General features: G+C 35.2%; 2 protein-coding genes across 3 annotated transcripts; one reads left to right on the forward strand and one right to left on the reverse strand.

The window, feature by feature from the left end:
* The first annotated feature begins 1734 nt into the window (after positions 1 to 1734).
* LOC148599720 (glyoxylate reductase/hydroxypyruvate reductase-like) lies at positions 1735 to 8693 on the forward strand. The gene is made up of 3 exons (XM_088557668.1): positions 1735 to 2046; positions 3362 to 3532; positions 5079 to 8693. Exons 1-3 carry the CDS (start codon positions 1761 to 1763, stop codon positions 5675 to 5677), a joined length of 1056 nt encoding a protein of 351 aa, XP_088413794.1. The 5' UTR covers positions 1735 to 1760; the 3' UTR covers positions 5678 to 8693.
* LOC148599721 (inositol oxygenase-like) lies at positions 7516 to 12077 on the reverse strand. 2 transcript variants are annotated; one of them, XM_088557670.1, is made up of 2 exons: positions 11194 to 12077; positions 7516 to 8384 (listed from the first exon to the last, which is right to left on the reverse strand). In XM_088557670.1, exons 1-2 carry the CDS (start codon positions 11938 to 11940, stop codon positions 8298 to 8300), a joined length of 834 nt encoding a protein of 277 aa, XP_088413796.1. In that variant the 5' UTR covers positions 11941 to 12077; the 3' UTR covers positions 7516 to 8297. The 2 variants fall into 2 exon arrangements, with proteins under 2 accessions (XP_088413796.1, XP_088413795.1); XM_088557669.1 differs by lacking the exon at positions 7516 to 8384 and having other exon boundaries at positions 10859 to 12073.
* Between the last annotated feature and the right edge of the window lie 1413 nt (positions 12078 to 13490).

Genomic DNA, 13490 nt, shown 5'->3' on the forward strand with positions numbered 1-13490 from the left:
AATTGCTCAATTCAACATAGAAAGTAATGGGACTTTTAATAGTGGTTTTACACCTTGACAGCTAAAGAAAATAGTTTTCTACATACTGCCATAAAAGGAAAATTACAATATGGTGCATTTACACATCCGTTTATCACTTTAAACTTCTAGGGTAAAGTTCGATCTACAGCGAAACCGAACCCTATATTATCCCAAAATCTGTCTAAAATCAGACAATTTTTAAATCCCCTTACAACATTTTAAATTTATGTTGAACCGTTCGACCACCTGTCTGAACCGAAGAAATTTGAAATTAGATTCAGTTTAGTCAGGTTTCACTGTGTTTATTAATTTCGAAAATCGGAATCTAACAGAAATTTTCAACAATCGGAACACTTCAGCCTTTCTGGTTACACAAAAGAAAAAAACTCGGAGGCACTAGGCGGATGGAGGTTACAGACCACAAATTCAACCAATGAGCATTTGGAACATACACAAAATAGTCCTACGCAGAAATTACCTCTGTTCCTCATAGTGCTGTGAAAAAAGTTCTCATCTTATTTAAAAAATTTAAACAGTTTCTGAAAGGAAAAACATTTCTGTACATTTTATAGGTGGATTTTGCTTCTTGTGATGTGAAGCCTTATCTCCATAATGATTTCTAAATATACCCCTATCTTGTGAAAACACTGGAATCCCCCATGCTATTTATAGACCCTTCACTCCCGGTGACCAGTACTGCACTGCAAGTCTGCTAACCCCACATGCCACTCTGAGGATTGTGAGCTGACATATGTAGAATCATGCTGATATATAGTCCTCTGCAGGTTAAAGTTAAGGTAAAGTCCAGAGAAGCCATTGAATATTGTGAAATTAGCATAGAAGCCTATGAGAAGTGGAATTAGTGGTTTCTAGCCTGGATCTGTCCGGAACATGACCGATCCGATTCTAAAATTATAGTTAAACTCGTTGAATTTTTTACTTAAAAATACTTTTTTCTTAGGTCCTCGCCTCGCGCCAAAATTCTTGGAAGGGTTGTTGTACTTTATTTCTAGTGCTATCCAACTAAGCTTTTTAGTGCCATCTGGTTGATAGGATTACTTTGATTCGCGTATGACTACAATTTTTCCAAGAAGAAAATTCTCCTTTCTGTATCCGAGGTTATTTTTTTGTAGCGAAAATGGTCGAATAGTTCCGATTGAAAATTTCAAAATATCCAGAGAAAAATTACGTCTGCATACTATTGTTCCGTTCCAAAAGTAACAAGCTCCGCCTAGTCTCCTCTCGCGCCACTTCACATGCATTACGATTCAAAATGTAACTAAAACAGGGTCTCTTGGGAAAAATGATCAAAACTTCCAATACAAAAATGTAATTTTTGTAGCTAATATGGTATCATCATACATTCCGGAATCGAACTAGGTAGGTGTGACGTGCATGATTTTAACTTGAAAGTCGCTAGAAGCGGTTGAAGGGCGGTACTGCTGAATCTCAAACTTATTGTATGTCACAACGTTTTGACCACAACTCTACATATCAATAACCAAATAAAAAAAGAGGAAGGTTACAGTGTCAGAGGAAATTCGGACAACGGTATAGCCTCCGTCCCTTCCCAATCTCATTTTGTAAGTAGTTTGACAAATCATCGTTTATGTTTGTATGCCTCGGCTGCAAACAGGAAAACGACATGTCAGTCCTATCGAATCTCGCTGAAAGTGTCCTTTGTGTGCCTAATTTGAATCTGGTGATAGTTTTGAGTTACCTCCCTTCTTATATTAAATATGACACGATGTTTGTTTACCATTAAACCAGTGCTCATATTCGCGAGGTACAGGGCGAAAATTTCGGCTATAACAATCAGAACAATGTCTGCCAAACCTAAAGTATTCGTAACTAGACGAGTGCCAACCCGTGGAGTAGAATTATTGAAGGAAAAGTTCGAGGTATCGCAGTGGGACCGAGAAGATTGCATTCCACGAGAAGAACTGTTGAGGGGCGTCCAAGGGGTCGATGCTTTGTTCTGTTTGTTGACAGATAAAATTGATAAAGATGTTTTGGACGCAGCAGGTGAGTTATTATTATAGTACATGTATGAATTACATTTGAATGCACTTCCTTTGTTGAAAATCTATATTGTGAAGTAATTGGGGGGGGGGGGGGGGTAATTGAATCATAACTTTTTTCTCAAATAAAAAAAAATGCTTAAATTTAGAATATTTTTGTTTTCAAATAAATCCTAGACGACCCTCAACATAATTAAAATATAATCTATCTTTCTATTCAGTCAATGCAAGTACATGTAATATAAAATTGTGGTTGTATTAGCAAAGTCGATTTCTAAATTTTAAATTATAGAAAGAGTTTTTCTAGCTTTGATTTAACAAAACAAAAAAATAACAGATTATAAAAACAAAACAAAAAAACACACACGAATTAGATGTGGCTTAAGGAGGTAAACCTAGGGTACGGGACACAACCCTTACAAATCACTGGAACGTTTGTATTCAGCAATTTACATCGATGTCATGTAAGCATCAAAGTAACTTAGATTGATTTAATTCTTGAAAGCCTTTGGTGAAACTGAATATGATACAAACATATCACTGACTTCATGAGTTATGTGCCTTACCCTAGGTCTACTTCCTTAACTATACTAAAACATAGCTATGCATGTATGTTAAACCGATTCGGTCAATTTCAATTACGGATATTTAACTCTAAAAATGACTTCTTATATTTTTTTTGTGGGGCATTAATTTAAATCGCGTGTTTTACTTGTTCGAGAAATTATGAATTTTGATTCGAAAAAATATTTTACAGGAGTTATGGCACTTTTGCACTTTCTTTGTGGCCGGTTGGGGGGGTGGGGGTGGGGGGGGGGACATATGGCTACGAGTTTCTTGTTTTCAAATTTTAAACCTACTGTGTTAAGAATTTTAAAATGATTATTGTCTGTATTATTTGTCTTCCATGTATGTAATCTATTAATAGTTCGGGACATATTTTCAGGGCGGATTTTGTTTTTGTTAAACTATTGAACTATTCTATACTGTATATAGAAACCTCACAAATGTAATAGTTACCTAAAATATCTTCTTAGAATTAAGTTAAACTTATCATATACATGTAAACATGTAAACATCTATTTTAATTCGATCTCAATTTAAGTTATTGTGGAACATATCTTGACAGCTATATAGAAAAGAATTGCACAGCATTTAAATAAAGATGGAATAGTTACTACGAAATAGGACACCGCTGGTCTGATTAATAAAGTTGGATTGCTTTTGTGCTACATGTATATAAGCAAGAGGTGATCCTACTTCCCCATTAAATATTCTTCACCGTTTTCTGAAACTCAGTACCATTTTTCATTTTTCAGGTCCACAACTAAAGACGGTGTGTACAATGTCTGTTGGTTATGAACACGTTGATTTAACAGAATGCAAGAAAAGAAACATTCCCGTAGGTTTCACCCCAGATGTTCTTACCAATGCCACGGCTGAGCTAACAATGGCTCTCTTATTAGCAACGTCCAGACGTCTTAATGAAGGTAAGACCCAAACTTAACAAGAATGGATCCAGAAATAAATGAAAAGAGGGTATTTCACCTTTTTTATCTATTAGTGTCCAAAATGTGTGCAAAAACAAACAAAACAAAACATTTTTCTTCTAAACAAAATGGGAGGCGGTTTCATGCAGCCGGCCGTTGCTTCTCTCAGAATCCGTCATTGATCAATGTAAATATTAATAGCATGCACCTTTTGACCCCCAAATTGATTTGTATGGATCAAAATCTTAAAAAGGTGCAAAATGCATTATGTACTTAATTTTCTGTGAAACTTTCATCAAATCGAATATTCAATAGAGTTGTTGAGTAAGCTACGGATAAGAGAAGTGCAACCCCATGCGCAACGAAAGGAATTATCTCGAAGTACGGACTTAAGGAAGGATGAAAGGAGGGATGGAAGGACAGAAGGAAAGGATGAAGGATGAACGGACACTCCTATCCCTATATAATCCCACTTTCCAAGTTGGGGTATAAAAAAGCACAGCATAAATGTTTGAAGTCAGGAGAGCCCGAATTATCATCACAAGAAATGGCGGATCCGACTTCGTTTACTTGTAGATCCATAGAAACTCAAACCAATCTTTACAATAATTACACAGACTATATACACAAATGAATAAAACAAAATTTAATTTAGTGGATTTCCTTATGCGAGATCAAGGAGAGTTTCCTATTCAAATCCCCTTGATCGACCTGAATAGGACTCATGCTAACACTCTATATGGGTTTAAATTACAATTAGATATTTAACATTATTTTAATAAACCCTATCTCTCACACCAGAATAATCTAAAACGTCTTTGAATCAACTTAGATTGGTTCCCGATCGCAATATTCAGTATGTTACACATATACAAATATAACTCCTGAGAGTGTATTGCTAGTAGCTAATACTTGGAACGTAGTCCCGGGAACCAGGATAGGATCAACTTGACTTAAACAGGTCCTTCATTTACATCTCAGTTTTTTCATCTCATAATTTATTCAACGTAGCTTTCGGTCTTTAGGTTAACCTGGTTTCAAACTCTCATCGTGAATGTACATACAATTTGCATGTACATGTATATACAATGAAACCTGTCTAAACCTAATACTGATTAAACTGATGACCTGTATAAACCAGATTTATTCCGAGGACCCTTTATATCGACTTAAATACAAATTGAACATGTTTATAAACTAAATCACCTTCGAAAAAAACTGAACAATTGCTTCATTTCCAAAAGAGGTTCGGTTTAAACAGGTTTTAGTAGCTCGTATCAAACCTGGCGAAATAGATTTTCGATCTGTCTGACCAAATGGCCTTTTTTACTTTTTCCCTTTGTGTCAACAAGGAAATGGGAAAATTTCAGTCGGATCAAATGAAAATTTTGTCTGGAATTAATTGCCTTGAGACCATAGACCTGTAATTTAATAACAGGTCTTTGTACAGACACATTTGGCCATGATTGTCGATTAAGATAAAAGAATTGCATGTACATGTATAAACATACATTACACTGTATAGTCCTTTTCTTTTATGTTTCAGCGATGGAATCGGTTAAGAATGGTAGTTGGGGAACTTGGAATCCAATATGGATGTTGGGGCATGGTTTGGAAGGGTCAACAGTAGGAGTTGTCGGACTTGGACGAATCGGATTGGCCGTTGCCAAATGTCTCCGTCCATTTGGAGTTGCAAGAATACTTTATAGTGGAAACAATCGGTCACCAAAAGAGGAGGAGGTCGGTGCAGAATTTGTCTCATTTAATGAATTACTAAAACAATCAGACTTTGTACTTGGATGTTGTGCTTTGACATCAGGAAATAAAGGACTATTTAACGCGGAGGCTTTCCGTAAAATGAAAAATACATCAATATTTGTTAACACTAGTCGAGGAGGGTTGGTTAACCAAGATGATTTATACGAAGCCTTGGTGAAGGGTGAAATTGCTGCAGCGGGGTTAGATGTCACAACTCCCGAACCTTTACCGACAGATAGCCCCTTATTGACGTTGAAAAACTGTCTTGTTCTCCCACATATCGGCAGTGCTACGGATAAAGCTCGGAGTGCAATGTCCGAACTAACAGCTAGAAATATTATAGCAGTTTTTGAAAATGAGGAAATGCCTAGTGGTCTAAAAATATAATCATGGTAGTAAAGTCGTTTAGTGTTTGGTTTCTTTTTCAATGAAATACTAGATTCTTAATTGACACATATAATTGGTTACTGACATTTTTATTCGTGGGGTACCAATTTTCGTGGTTTTCGTGGAAAGACTAAATCACGAAATTGGGTTCCCAACAAAAAGGAAATTTTCATTGATGCGTATACTGAAAATGTCAAAACCACGAATTCAAGAATCCACGAACTTGTGTTTCTTCGCTAATCCACGAAAATTGGTATCCATGAATTAAAATAAAACAGTAAATCTTACTGCGTTCTTGGCATGAGTGATCATATTTTGGTTATTCGCGATAACCAATTGACTATCCTATTTATTATATAGATTTCATCGATTGTTCTTTGCTGTTTTCAGCATAAATTTCAAATTTTGTGAACGGCGGATTGATTTCAAAGTTGTGACGTTTCGACGGGAGAAAGTCCGAGAGTGAAATTACCGAATTTATTTCACAGTGTGAATTATTGAAATCTATTTCACTGGGAACATTCGATATAACACTGCTATCTATATAATAATGTATGTTAACTTTCTTGTGGAATAAGCACTGGCTCAATTTATTTGGTATTTGGGGCGGATGCACCGCTAGACTTTGGAAACTTCCATTTTCCCTTTAATTTTACTTAAAACAAATTTCTATGTCAGTTTTGAAACTCCACAGGAAAGTTAGGCATCGATGATATGTACAGTATATGATGTAGATTTTTGTTCAATTTAAATTATCATTGCATGCAGGCTTTTTGCCTGAAGAAGGTCATCCGTCATGAAAGTATCACGTGTTGGGTATATTTCCGGGAGACCCCCACTGAGTTTATAGATACAATGAACATATCGTATTCTTTTGAATTCAAAAGAAAACGATTTACTGTTCTGTCTGCTGGTATCTAAATTGTATTACAATTGAGTTATAACTTTAAAGAAGACATTCCTGCTAAATTAAAGGTGTATTATGACAGTGCAAACATTTTTCCTTTTTGTATCTGACATCATTGATGTATACATATATGCTGTAGTTTATACAAGACATATCCGGATTTTAATAAGTTGAAAAAAGGCCTATTTCGCGGGACAGACGTCCATCTAAAACTGAATATTGACTGAGTTTAAGACGTGTTTGTAAATTTATGTACCTACTATCTCCTTATTTTAAAAGAAAATTTAATGACAGTTTTGGTCTTATTTTGAATAATTGTAAACATATGTTTTCTCTATATAGTACAGACCCTTTGTAGAACTGAGGTATTGGGTCGGTTTATGCCACAGATGTTTGGTTAACACGTACAAGTTCAAAATACATTAATTTTCACAAGATCGCTTTCGCGTTACTATTCAATATCTCTTCATCTCTGCTCCGCCGGTGATTGGCATTTGATTTGTACGTCACGAAGGTGGGGTAGTACTGATATGAAGTGGCCACACAACTTGCACTTACATACATTTCTACATGTTATTCGCTACATAAGGCTCCAGTTTTTCTGTGTCATTTTATTGTTGTGCTTTTCAGATTAATAGATTGAATGATATAATATATATGATATTGACTCTTTGCAAGAGTTGTCGGCCTTGATTTAAGAGAGCAAGGAATGTATAAGTGTGTCCAAAATACAGATCTAGCTGTATACATGAAGGACTATAGCTACTTTATAAGCTGGTGTATTTATACGTTTTACATGTATCAGCAGTCTGTATACATATATCCTCTATCATTGGCTATGTCTGATTAGACTGAATTTTACATTAATTTGTACTTAAATAGTAGTCTTTCTAAGAATCATACCATATCTGTAATATCTGATTCACCCCAAAAAGGTTACACATTTTTTATTTTTGTTATTAAGTTGCTTTACAGGTCTATAGGATGAAATGTATAGTTATTCTTTTCAATCTGTCTGCTCTTAGGAGATAATCCATGTGGAAATATCAAAAGTTTCTATCGCATTTTATTGTCATTTACAGTTATCTTCCTGAATTTTGAATTCTACTGTACATTCTATATAATTTTTATCTCCTAAGAACAAAGGTTTTTTAATAAAAAAAAAAGCCACATGTTAAGTACAGCTCTGCCTAAAAACCAGACAGAGGCTTATAATGGGTGATTCATGCATTTCCTTATCCCAAATGTTTCTTATTGCAATTCCTTCTGTAAGCCCCATATCAACTGTACAGTATTGGGAAATTTAAGTGCAGATACTAGTAATAGTAGTTCTCTGAAGATATTAAAATTTAAAATTTGGTTATGTTCTACTACAGAAAATATAGGGGAATTTTTTTCCGCCAGAATTTTTACCCTATAACCAGTCAAAAATATTTCAAGATATATTGGAGATCCAAGGACATGGACATAGGAAGAGTTGTTTTTAGGACCTAACAAATGTATTTATACAGTTTCATTGATTATCTTAAGATATAATGAGTTACCCCCTGCCTGGTTTTTAGACAGAACCATACTTAATTTCTGTTTACTTAAACATTCTAAACAAAATATAAAAAATAAAAATATGTAGGCTTTCCAACCTTGAATCAATTTTTGCATTATTCTTATTAAGAGTGCTACTTAATTGTCATTCAACATTGTATTCATTGGTCGTCAATGGACCATGACGTCGTCTTTTGATCCATCATTGACGAAACATGGACTGTAGCTGTTCTTTATCTTTGTCACCCATGTAACAAACTAAAATAAAAATTCTCCATTAAAATGGGCTTGGTACACGTCGTGTATTTTAACCAGAAAGATTATTCATTTAAAATATAAATGTACCTAAAATCAGAATTTAATCATATTTTTTTCTCTTTACAGGAAAGTCCATGCTCAGTTCTGCAATATAAATAAAACAAAATAGAAACCATTGAAACTACATTATGTAACATTCATTCATATTAATGAGAATATTTAAATGGATATACATTACATTTACTGTTGACATCTGCATTGTAATGTTTTGGTATTTTATATAAAATAAAAGCAAGTCATTCAAAGCGCCATATGCCAAACCATGCTTTTCCTCTTCAGATTCTCAGTTGTATTTTGTTAAAGGTCCTATCCCACCCACCCCACCCCCGTTTAATGCTATTTATTGTAAATATGTGCAGCGCCGAAACATGACAAAAAGGATTTTTATAACTTTAGGCCTATTTATCGAACATGTTCTACGCATTTTTCATCGACAATCCTACAGCTAGCATAAAAGGATCTATATATAGCAGTGTTTTATAAAAATGCATTTCAAGAAACAAATGTACAGATTTATTGACCTGACGAAAAGTAAAAGCAAAGCCGTTTAGATTTGCTACTATTTTAACCAGTCAATAGTGAATCCAGACACTTTGAAAAGGAGGGGTGCCAGCCGGGGTTCCTCAGAAGGGGTACTAGGACATTATTTACCTTTTTGGTCAATTTTACAGGAATCTGTTCAAGATGGAAATTGATGAAAGTTTTTCAATATTATCAATAAATTTGGAATATTTACTCATGAGAGTGTTCGCACAAGAAACACCAAATAGTGTCGTGTCGTTCTACTTATTATCAGGACAATGTCACGTCATTGATCAACAAGTCCTAGAGATTGAACTGTGAAACTAGTATGTTTCTACTATCGGCCATTATCTTATGCCACACATGAGAATATTTCAAAGTTTTGATTTAATCAGTATTGGTTGGCAACTAATGTGTAACATATTGAATTATGATTGAAAAAAAATAAATATATAAAATAAAATAAAAAAAAGATCAAATTTAACAGGTTACTTATCAGGCCACAATTAAAAGGATATGTGTTGCCCCCCTTCTGATTCTACATCACAGAACAGGGTAGTTAGGTCGGCTCCAAGTTTTTTTCTTCAAAAATAAATCGTATATGATCCATGCGAGAAATAAAGTACAAGGAAAAATATGATAACAAGAGGACAAGGCAATATAAACTTTTGGGTAGGGATAATTTTCCGTGGGTAGGTAGGGAAACAATTAAGTTTTTAATTGTTGCCTAAACAAGGCCATATATGTATGATATTCAATAAGACTGACAAGTCGTTTTAATATATTTTATTGTTCACTCAAAACAACCATAAATAATAAAAAATAAATTAACAAAATCTTGTTAAAAAGAGGCAAGTGTGTTGGTCCTAAAACGAACCATGTATCTAAACCCATGAATACATTGTATTTTATGTTAAAAGCAAAAACAGAAAAAAAAACGATTTCAATTAGTCTGATTAATCTGTATTATCCAAAGAGCCACAAAATAAGAAAATAGTTGGTGGCTCGTAGCAATAATTTTAGTGGGGGTCTACAAGGGTAATGTAGATATAGTTTTTCCGACTTTTATATATTTTTAATGCTGTTTTGTTTCCAACGGTGGTGGTCGTCCCAACCAGAAAACCCGCCGAACGCAAGCCTGAACCAAGTGAATTTTTTTCGAGATATTTTTTTTAACTGTTATGAAGACTAGTCTTTACATTTTAAGGGAATAATAATGTAAAAAATCTCAGTGGATATTACAAGTGCCTTGAATTACGTGTATCGGATATCACAGAAAGAGACATTATATATAGGTCGCCCTATGTGTTCCAGATACTCGATTTACGTGTATCGGATATCACAGAAAGAGATATTATATATAGGTTGCCCTATGTGTTCCAGATACTTGAATTACGTGTATCGGATATCACAGAAAGAGACATTATATATAGGTTGCCCTATGTGTTCCAGATACTTGAATTACGTGTATCGGATATCACAGAGAAACATTATATATAGGTTGCCCTATGTGTTCCAAACTTTGCCTTTTTATTGACAAGCATTATACTTGACACTTAATTAGGGACCGGTCATTTATTAAGGTACATGTAAGGGGTAGAACTGGAGGCACCCCGTGCACAAGAGGGAGATCTCAGTAGAGTTCGAATTTTGATTAAACCTTTTTTCCATTATTATGATCCAAAGGGTGTTTTAAAAATTATATAAAAAAGTCTGGAGGGGGTCTAGATTATTTTTTCTTTCTTCATGCAGGGGAATGGAAAAAAGTTGGGGGTATAGGAAATTAACCCCCCCCCCCAATGTAAATTGGTCCCTAAAAGTAAAAATAATATTGTCTAAAACTAAAATATAAATGAACGTGCATCTGTTGATAAATACAATATCTAAATACCTAAAAATAATGATATTATTAAAGTATGAGCCCTGACTGCAATACACAACCTTGCATAATTTACAATATGTGTAAACACGAGGTACTTTTAAAATGCATGTATATCAATATCCTGGTATGATCAGTAAGTAAGATTACAATCAAAGGAGCGTGTCCGGTTAATTCATTTATCCCTTCGAAAACTTAATTTAAAATAGTCAAAATGTCAATATATTACCACTTGATTTTTCCTGGAACGAATTTCTCGACAAGTTTTGTATAGTAAGGAATAAGCTCCTCAAGTGGGGGTATTTTGGGAGTTTTAGAGTAAAGATCAAACTTGTTGAATTCATTTACCCATTTCATCATTTCAATGTCTTTATTGTCACACAGATACATATAGTCGCCACCCGTATGCCAAGGGTAGAAGGAATGGAAACGGATACAATACAGTCCCTCTTCTGGTAGGGAACACTTGTTTTCTGGAGATGTAAGGACGCGATAAAGATATTCGTCGTGGCCCCAAGACATCCAAACTTTCGACAAACCACAGTTTTCTTCATAAATCCCGAGTTTTGTGTTCGTTTTTTCGTTCTGCATATCTGGGTTGTCTTTGAAAAGTTCAGCTTCGAAGACAATTTTCTTGGACGGACGGCAGCCGACAGGGAACGTGTCACCTACGGTTGAAAACTGAGGCTCTCCCCAGATACCCATGATTTTTCCAACATCATGAATAAGGCCAGTAACTTGTAGCCACTCTTTGTCAGGATGCTTTTGACGGATACCCTCAGCTGTCTGAAATGCATGGATTGAATTGGGAACATCAACATCTGGATCACTTTCGTCCATAAAATTGTTCAGTTTTTCGAGCGCCTCCATAATTGTGAGGTCTCCATGATTAAATTTACACCAGTATTCATTTTTCTTTCTCACATAATCCAGAGTCTGTTGAGAATGCATTGCTCTGTATGTATTTATAACTCGTTCTGGAGACGTATGAATGTCAAAAATTCGATATTCCTCCTTGTCTTTGTACTCCGGTCGATACTCCGACGGATCTTCGAACGACACCGTCGAAGGATCTATCACCTCAGCGGTCGTCATAACGTTAATTTGCAATCCGACTTGACTGACTTGTGGCAATTAAGCTAGAGTATATAAATCACCTCCTTACATACACACTATTTATATGACCTAAATATTGCTGTTTACAAATATCCGGCTTGTACTAGTTCTACTTTCACTATGTCAAAAGACTCACACGTGATGTATAGTCTGTTTCAAAAGGTATGCTTAGCTACATGTAGTTCTGCTGGGTGTCATCGTCCGTTAACCTATTGCTTATTATTATGTCTATACATTGCATAATGTTATTAATATTTAATACTTTGTCACATTCTTTAGATACTGGGTATATATAACAATCCAAATGTATAATCAAAGAGCTAATTGCAGCTATGATCATAGAGGGAGATCGAGTGTGAGCATGCCTTGGGCTGAAAATTTTCATTCCGGTGGGATTATTGTCTTTTTGGCACACTCATTATATCCATTTTCTTTATATTTAAATAATAACACACTGTATAAGAGATTTCACCCATTTTCATAATACATGACATTTTTTAGAAGCACAGCATGCTATTTGGAAGATTCCTCGCGAATAAATGAAATATAGAAATGTTTTGCACTTGTGGTAAAATACAATTTTATCACTACACTTAGAAATCGATGGTAAAGAAAATTATTGACCAAACTTTATGACAAACGTGATGACATTTCATTCAGAATTGTCCTTTCCTTTCATCTGTGGCAACATCCCTTCAGCACCTGCGTATGGAGTGTTCATATCACAACTCATATGTTATGCCAGAGCTTGTCGAAACTACGCAGACTTTTTGTATCGCACTAGAACTCTAACAAATAGGCTTCTGGAACAGGGTTATGTTGCTAGAAGATTGAAGTCATCACTACAGAAGTTTTATGGTCGTCATCATGAACTCGTGGATTGTTATGGTGTATCCATCTGCACCATGAAAACTGATTTATTCAACGGGTCATAGTTTTCCTTTCCTCGTTTGTCTACCCCGGACTTGACTTTTTATGAGCAACTCGGCGGGTGTTTCTAGAAATGCAGACGCTTACCCTACCGGTGCACCTTGTCCATGCTCCCAGTTTTTAGTGGAGTCCGAGTTGCTCATTTGCTTTTGTTACTTTGTATGTATGATTTTAGTTACTTTATGTTCTTTGTTGTGTATGTCTGTTTTCCATGTCGGGTCTTTGTCCATGGATTACATTCTTTTGATTATCTCTATAACCTTGGTTACCTTAATTACTCTTTCAATTTGACATCCCCTTTGACGCGGATACCGAAGTAGTTTGAGCTTTGGTATAAATTTGCAGTAGACGCATCCGGGAGGGAGGTGACAGGGCCATTTTTCTCTTTTTTGGAGACTGGTTGGCAGTCTCGTCTGTACTGCAAGTGGGACTCCACAAGAGACAATTCCGTCATGATGAACAAATCGGATTAGAATCGAGCAGGGGAACAGTCCCGATTCTGACTTCTATTTCATACACGCATCTATTGTTTGTTGCTTTAAAGTAAAACTGACCTTAAAAAAATCAAAACGGTTTTCTGTTTTGATAACCATGCATGC

The sequence above is a fragment of the Perna viridis genome, chromosome 13 (genome assembly GCF_037379345.1).
Source record: "Perna viridis isolate PV_CMFRI_1.1 ecotype Kerala chromosome 13, ASM3737934v1, whole genome shotgun sequence".
Taxonomy (NCBI): domain Eukaryota; kingdom Metazoa; phylum Mollusca; class Bivalvia; order Mytilida; family Mytilidae; genus Perna; species Perna viridis.